Source organism: Temnothorax longispinosus, chromosome 3 (genome assembly GCF_030848805.1).
Source record: "Temnothorax longispinosus isolate EJ_2023e chromosome 3, Tlon_JGU_v1, whole genome shotgun sequence".
NCBI lineage: Eukaryota > Metazoa > Arthropoda > Insecta > Hymenoptera > Formicidae > Temnothorax > Temnothorax longispinosus.
Window position 1 is genome coordinate 8,923,972 of NC_092360.1, and position 7,305 is coordinate 8,931,276.

Below are 7,305 nucleotides of genomic sequence, written 5' to 3' on the forward strand. Positions count from 1 at the left end.
ATGTCGGCGACACGAGTGCCAACCCTCGCGCGTTTCCACCATTGGCAGGCGTACCAATACGTTCACAGTTTCTTTTCGATGAGAGGTTAGGTTAGGTTAGGATTAGGTTCTGGAGGTTATAATTGGTTATAATTTGTTATTATCGTTCCGGCTGTTTGCCGCTTCGCGTGTTTATAGATATTTACAAAGTTTCATAATCGCTTTGCGCAGAACCGACAAATATTGCGAGATGCGAGCAAGCTGGGACAAGTATAATTCGACGTCGAGCTAGCGAATTTTGCGTAATTAAAATTCAATCTTTGTAATTAACCTAAAATAATTGAGAAATGGCCGATGAAAAGTCTGTAGTGCAAGAATTCAAGTTGGATCCGGATTGCGAATTGAGATTCGAGGTGGAGAGCAAGAATGAAAAAGTTACATTGGAGGTAATGGGACCACGAGTCCTCTCGGAGAAATTTATTTCATTTATTGCTAACTCATTTATTTTATTACCAGGTAACACGAAATTTTGTTATTGCAGTTAAAGAATGGCCTGGCGGAAGTTTTTGGCACGGAATTGGTGAAAGGGAAAAAGTATGAGTTTACCGCCGGTGCAAAAGTCGCGGTTTACACTTGGCAAGGCTGTACCGTTGAACTAGTCGGGAAGACGGACGTCAGCTATGTAGCTAAGGAGACGCCTATGGGGTTATACCTGAATTGCCACGCGGCGATGGAACGGATGAGAGAGACCGCGGAGAAGGATGACACTCGAGGTCCGATAACGATGGTCGTGGGTCCTTGCGACGTGGGAAAGTCAACGCTTTGTAGAATATTGTTGAACTATGCCGTTAGAATGGGCAGAAGACCGATTTTCGTCGATCTCGACGTCGGTCAGGGACACATAGCTATTCCTGGCACCGTAGGTGCCTTGCTGGTGGAACGACCTTCCAGCATAGTGGAGGGTTTCAGCCAGCAAGCTCCATTGGTCTTCCATTTCGGACACAAAACGCCACAAACCAACGTAACGTTGTACAACTTGCTTGTGACGCGTTTAGCGGAGGTTTGCTCGGACAGGCTGCAAGCCAACAAGAAGGCCAAGGCGTCCGGAGTCGTCATAAATACGTGCGGCTGGGTCAAGGGAGACGGCTACAAGTTACTCACGCACGCCGCGCAGGCGTTCGAGGTAGATGCAATTCTGGTGTTGGATCAGGAGAGACTCTACAACGAATTGGTGAGAGATATGCCGGACTTCGTGAAGGTGGTCTTTTTGCCGAAGAGCGGCGGCGTTGTCGAGAGGAGTCAGACACAGAGGATCGAGGCGAGAGATCAGGGCGTTAGGGAATACTTCTACGGCTCTCGGAATCCACTGTATCCGCATAGTTTCGAGGTGAAGTGGAGCGAGGCGAGATTATACAAGATCGGTGCGCCCGTTTTACCAGCGTCTTGTATGCCGTTGGGCATGAAGGCGGAGGACAACCTGACGAAATTGGTGGCCGTTACGCCGGGACCCAGTTTGTTGCATCACTTGCTCTCCGTTTCCTTTGCCGATTCTCCCGAGGATGACGTCGTGCAGACTAATGTAGCCGGATTCGTCTGTGTGTTAGTATATGATTTTTGACACACCTAATATTTATCGTTAATAACAATATGAGTGCATTATTTTTTGTGTCATGACAATATGTTTTATATTTACAGGACCAATGTGGATGTCGAGAGGCAGACGTTTACGGTACTCAGCCCGCAACCTAGACCACTACCGAATACAGTGCTATTATTGTCGGATATACAATTTATGGATAGCCATTAAAGATATAGATATTTTTCTATTATTAAATATTATAAATGTGATAGAGGTAAACAGCGAAATAAAATCTTTTCTAATAGAATTATACATTTTTACCTGGCGCTCACGTGACGTTTATGAGTTTAAGCTGCAAGAATGAATCATGTAACATCTTATAAAAATATTTTATAAGCATTTGTATTACTTTAATATTTATATTTATTGTGTTATATTCAAGCGATAAAATTAAGAAATACAGAATCCGGAGAATTTCAAACGAAATTTCCACGTTTGTATCACGCAATATTTTTCCCTCTTAATTCTTCGTATCTATTTGGTATAAGTTGAACTGTGTTAAATATATACGCGTACGCGAACTTTTATTGACACAAGCTTATTAATTTTCCAAAAATTTTCGAATAATTTTATATGGTTTAACAGCTATTCATTCTATGTTGTACTTTTTGCACCTAAAATGAAATGTTTTAAAAATTTGAACGTTGCGAGATAAGAGGGATAAAAAAGTATAAAAAATACAAATAAGGTACCAAGTCGACTGACTGTCGCATGGCTCTTTAGCTTTAGCTAAAACTGAATTTGCGCACACGTTTATTTTGCGAATAAATTCGAGAAAAATTAAAAATTTTTTAAAATTAAAATAAAAAAAAATTTTTTTTTAATTTTCAAAATGAGCGAATCTACCGCGTCTAGGGGACGAAACACGAAATCCAAAATTCGGAGAAAACGCGAGAAACGTCAGAAACGTACAATCGCGCTTGATCCTGCTTGATCGTGCTCGATCGCGCAACGTATTATATTTCTCTCGGAAGGAACGATGTTCGGGTGTTGAGTGATATTATCCGCGCATATTTACGAATTGTGAAGGTGAGATGGGGACATGGAGCAAGCGCGATTAGGGATCGGTGTCCGCGAGCGACTTTTCCGCGTCCCCTTTCTAATGTCGATGCGCACCTCGCCGAGTTCGGTCCGGTCGCGTGCGTTTCCACGTGTTGTGCGATAACGGAGTGACCGCGCAGCTGCTCGTGCTACAGCGGAGGATAATCGGGGTTACGATGGTGTTTCATTGACCCTCGAGGAAGCCGCCTTTCGTGTTCGCGTCTGAACAATCGAACCCGTCGGTGAGTGATGCAGCTGGGTAACCTTCAAAACACGTGACATTTCGCGTTTTTGCGATTTTCTTGATCTAGTGGACCGTTGTTTGCGAACTACGGGCTCGAATTTTACGGGTGATTGCGCTAGATTTACGTCGTCTCTCGTTAATACACGCGAGACGAAGAGACATTATTACAGCTGTTAATATACCCTAGTCATTAGTGACGCGTTATGGCAGTCAAAACATTTAGTTGAAAAGCAGATCCTATAGTAATTTTTATTGTGTGTGATCAGTGATTTATCAATTTTTTAATTATGAATTAATTATTTTAAAGTTATACGTATATAATGGTCAGCAATGCCTCTAGATTCTGATGCTAAGGGGTGGTGAAGGATGTGGAGTGGTGAGTTTGTACAAGAATGAAGAGACATGTAATCTACAAAACGTATTTTATTGGCGATGGCAATGCCAAAAGTACACATATCCTTATATATTATACGTACAATCCTTCATCATCCCTTCATCCCCTTAGAATATGAAGGAGAAATTTCTGACCTCCCCTGGGAAAAGGTTGTTTATCATGTTACCCTTCACTGAGTTTGTCTACATAGTTTTTTAGCACTCCGTATACATACCGATATATATTTTTTGTTTATAACTCGCTAATTGTGCTGATAAGCTGGATCGCTTTATGATTGATTGGTATTTTCAGAGATTCCACTGTAATATATATTTACATAATATGCGTCGAGCACGTATTAAGGCTTTGGCTGCTGTGCCACTTCGGAAGAAGCCTCTGCAGGATTCGGTAGATTCTATTGATGCTAACAATGTGGCTGATAAGGAAAAGAAAGAAGAAAACGTATCTGACATCAAAATAGAACGAGATGCTACTAAGGACGTTGCAAAGGTAAAAGAACAGAAAGAGGAAGACGTAGCTACGACTGATATATTTGAACAAAAAGAACAAGAAGAAGATGTATTCAGCACTGATATACCGAAACAAAACAAACAGAAAGAGGAAGATGTACTTAATACTGATGTACCGGAGCAAGAAGCTGTCAAAGATGTTGTGAGAGTTCAAGAGGAACCTATGAAGAAAGAACAAAACAAAGTCAGTTTAAGAGAATCAGTTACAGTCGAAATAGCAGATTCTGAAGAATTGAGTTCTCCACGAAAACCAGACTCTCAAGAGTTACGTGCTCAAGCAAAGCTATGTTCTCAAGAATCTCCGCGTACTGGAGTCAAGCTGGACAAAGTTACCGATCAATCGGTTCAGAAAAGTACTCTGCTACCAGATGTGCCTGTAATATCAGATATAGGTAAGGGTCATGTGAGAAGATTAAGAAATTTAAAAGAACATATGAAGAAAAATATTTTATATTTTGATTTCTGTGTCAATATATTTATAATATATATTATAATATTAATATATTATAATATTACCTTTTAAGATTATGTGTATTTTAATATACATATTTTTCAGCCTCTCCTACAAAGATACAGACTCGCCCATGTTTCATGAGACCTACTCCAAGGTTGGACAGTGGCGGTAGAATAAGAAAGAACAGTATACAGGGAAGTGGTGCGAGCGCGAGTGAATCAGAGGACGAACACAGCAAGCGAGTGCAATCCGTCGTGCCGGGTCGCATACGAAATGATTCCATCTGTTCCGTACAAAGCAATAAGGAAGGTACTACCAATGACAATCAAAACAGTCCTCCGAAATTTAAAACGACGCAGAAAAAACGTATGCTGGTGTCGGAATCTGCGAGAAAGCTGGCTGAAGCCAGAAGGGAGTTTTTGCTGAAGCATGAAAATAGAGCACCTGATAGAAGCCAATTGAAAATGTACGATTTGATATACTATAATCCCGTGTCAAATCCCATGAAGAGAATGCCAGTTGGACGAAGACAAGTGACTACGCCACAGTGAGTATATTGAATTGTGTAATAGGTAGTGAAATTAAAATATCAAAATTTTGTTGTATCGTAAAAATCTGATTGTTCTCCAGACCGGTGGAAATTCCCATGGCGGTGGAAGAGGAAGAAGAGGATGATCCATCCAGACCAAAGGCAATGCCCACGCCGCAGGTGAAAGTGGGTCCCGATGGTGAATTGATAATAGACGAACAAAGTCTCGTGATAGAACAAACAGATGCGAAAAGAGATGAAGAAATATTAGCGAGCGAGGCTACTATCGAAGACGAAAATTCCCATGGCGGTGGTTTCTATAAGAAGCATAAGAGGAGCAAGGAGTGGCCGAAATGGGAAACATTTAAATTTTACAGAGTTTTAAATGTAGTAGGTACGGATTTTCTATTGATGCAAGCACACTTCCCGAATAGAAGTAGACAAGAAATTAAGCAGAAGTATAAGAAGGAGGAGAGAGTTAATCGACAATTAATCGAAAAAGCTTTGAAATATCATCAAGAATTTGATACCGATATGCTGGGAGAGCAACTAGGTAAGTTTCATTTATTTATTTTTTAATTCTACTTTTATACATAGTAGTTGTAAAATATATAAAACAATGAGTATAAAAAACTTTGACAAATTGTTTAAGAGATTATTCTCAAGTAAGAAATATATGAATATAGATCCTCACTACTAACGTAGTTATAACAATTTATAGTTTCTTGCTACATCATTAAAATTCTAAGCATCTTTTATTTTAATTGTAAACGTTTTGATATTTTTATTAAAGGTCTCTATGGCAAGTTTCTGATTTGACCACAACAGCAATTAAATTTTAATTGTAACTATGTAAATATTGAAAAACTTTTGTAGGTTAATCCTAATACATCTTCTATATGTAATTTTTTTTTTGAGTTTTGATTTTTTGGCGTTCTAAACAAGTAAATTACAAAATATGTTTTGTCATTAGAAATGCTGCAAAAACTAGAAAATTTTCAAGACACGCCTAAAAGAGCACCGGAGAAAATTAAGAACGGACAATGCTTGAGTAGAACTGACAGAAAACGCAAGCATCGTAAGTATACTGTAATTTTATCTCATGATAATAATGTGATCAATATTAATACAATAGTAATAGAGTATTTCTTAACGAATGGATATATTAAGGAATTTTATTTTGTACGAATTATTACACTTATGGGAAATTAATCTACTAAATGATTACAGGATTAGTAGCGAAAAGTATCGGAGAGTGTGAGAAACTCTCCAACGATCAAGGAATTGAAGATACAACCATAGAATCGACAAACGGTGAAATTGATATAGAAATAAATAGCGACATAAATACTGCTCAGCAACATTTGGAAAAAAGATGCAAAGCACGGAAATCGAAGAAGCGTTTGGATGATGAATCTGAGAAATTCGATGATTACAGCTCTGACACAGGTGCTGATTCGGACAGCTCTGAGGAAGTTTATCAACCCAGACCGACTAGATCCGGCAGACTGACGAAGAAAATAAGGAAATTACAAGCGCCTGATATTAGTACGTCTAACAGTAATACCGGGAATGAAACGTCAATAGATGATAAGCCTATGATACCGTCACACGTAGCTGTCGAAGTTACAGAATATGTAAATACATCAGTTACGAATAGTGGAAATACGGAAACGTCTTGTTCCGACAATATTATGAAGATAATACCGAACATTAATCAAATGGAGCCAGGAGCCTTGGTAATCGTCTCGAAAGAATCTACAGAGAATCCTGGAAATACTATTTTACAAGTTTATATGGTTGCTTCGAACATCGACTCCACCACAACAGTTACACCTAGCGCGGGATCCGGGATTGAGCCATCGGAACCTTTATCCAATAAATCGGAAAATGCCGAACCGAATACGATTAACATTGTGGATGACGCTGAAAAGTGATTTTTTGCAATTAATTATAATCTAACTTAACCCTCCCCATCTGTAAACGTTTTTTTGCACCCTCGGAGCGTAAACATGGGTCTGTCATGTTTGAATCTAAAAAAATTTACAATATATCTGTCTACATTGGCTGCGTTCAGCGAAAAAAGCAGTTTGCAGTGAACGCTCAATGATTTTTTATTACGATTGGTTTCCACAATTAGATCTGGGGAAGAACCAAAAGGCAAGGCCAATCATGTCAAAAAATCACTGAGTGTCACTGAGCGCTCACTGAGCTGCTTTTCCGCTGAACGCAGCAATTGTAGTTGATGATTTTATAGTCATTTTGATAAACATCGTTTATTTAATATTTTCTGACAGGCTTGCAAGTTTTACAGTTATAAGCAGATATAATTTTGGTTCGGATGCCGCGTTTACAGACGGAGAGTTAGAAAGCAAGAAACTACTAACAGGATATATCCTTAATTGGGATATTAAACGTTGTAAATTTATAATATAAGATAAACATTTCATTTTTTCTTAACTATATATATATTGTGTATGTAAAATATATGTTTTTTATACTGATTGCAAATGGAA

The 7,305-nt window shown here is 38.8% G+C and overlaps 2 protein-coding genes across 3 annotated transcripts; both read left to right on the forward strand.

The window, feature by feature from the left end:
* The first annotated feature begins 100 nt into the window (after window positions 1-100).
* On the forward strand, window positions 101-1,862 carry Cbc (crowded by cid). Its single transcript, XM_071772799.1, has 3 exons — window positions 101-425; window positions 521-1,578; window positions 1,675-1,862. The coding sequence occupies exons 1-3, from the start codon at window positions 327-329 to the stop codon at window positions 1,784-1,786; spliced, it is 1,269 nt and encodes a 422-aa protein (XP_071628900.1). The 5' UTR covers window positions 101-326; the 3' UTR covers window positions 1,787-1,862.
* Window positions 1,863-2,520: 658 nt separating this feature from the next.
* Window positions 2,521-7,305, forward strand: Bdp1 (transcription factor TFIIIB component B'' homolog Bdp1). 2 transcript variants are annotated; one of them, XM_071772790.1, is made up of 6 exons: window positions 2,521-2,901; window positions 3,589-4,198; window positions 4,363-4,807; window positions 4,891-5,342; window positions 5,763-5,867; window positions 6,020-7,305. In XM_071772790.1, exons 2-6 carry the CDS (start codon window positions 3,619-3,621, stop codon window positions 6,724-6,726), a joined length of 2,289 nt encoding a protein of 762 aa, XP_071628891.1. In that variant the 5' UTR covers window positions 2,521-2,901; window positions 3,589-3,618; the 3' UTR covers window positions 6,727-7,305. The 2 variants fall into 2 exon arrangements, with proteins under 2 accessions (XP_071628891.1, XP_071628892.1); XM_071772791.1 differs by lacking the exon at window positions 2,521-2,901 and adding an exon at window positions 2,910-3,009.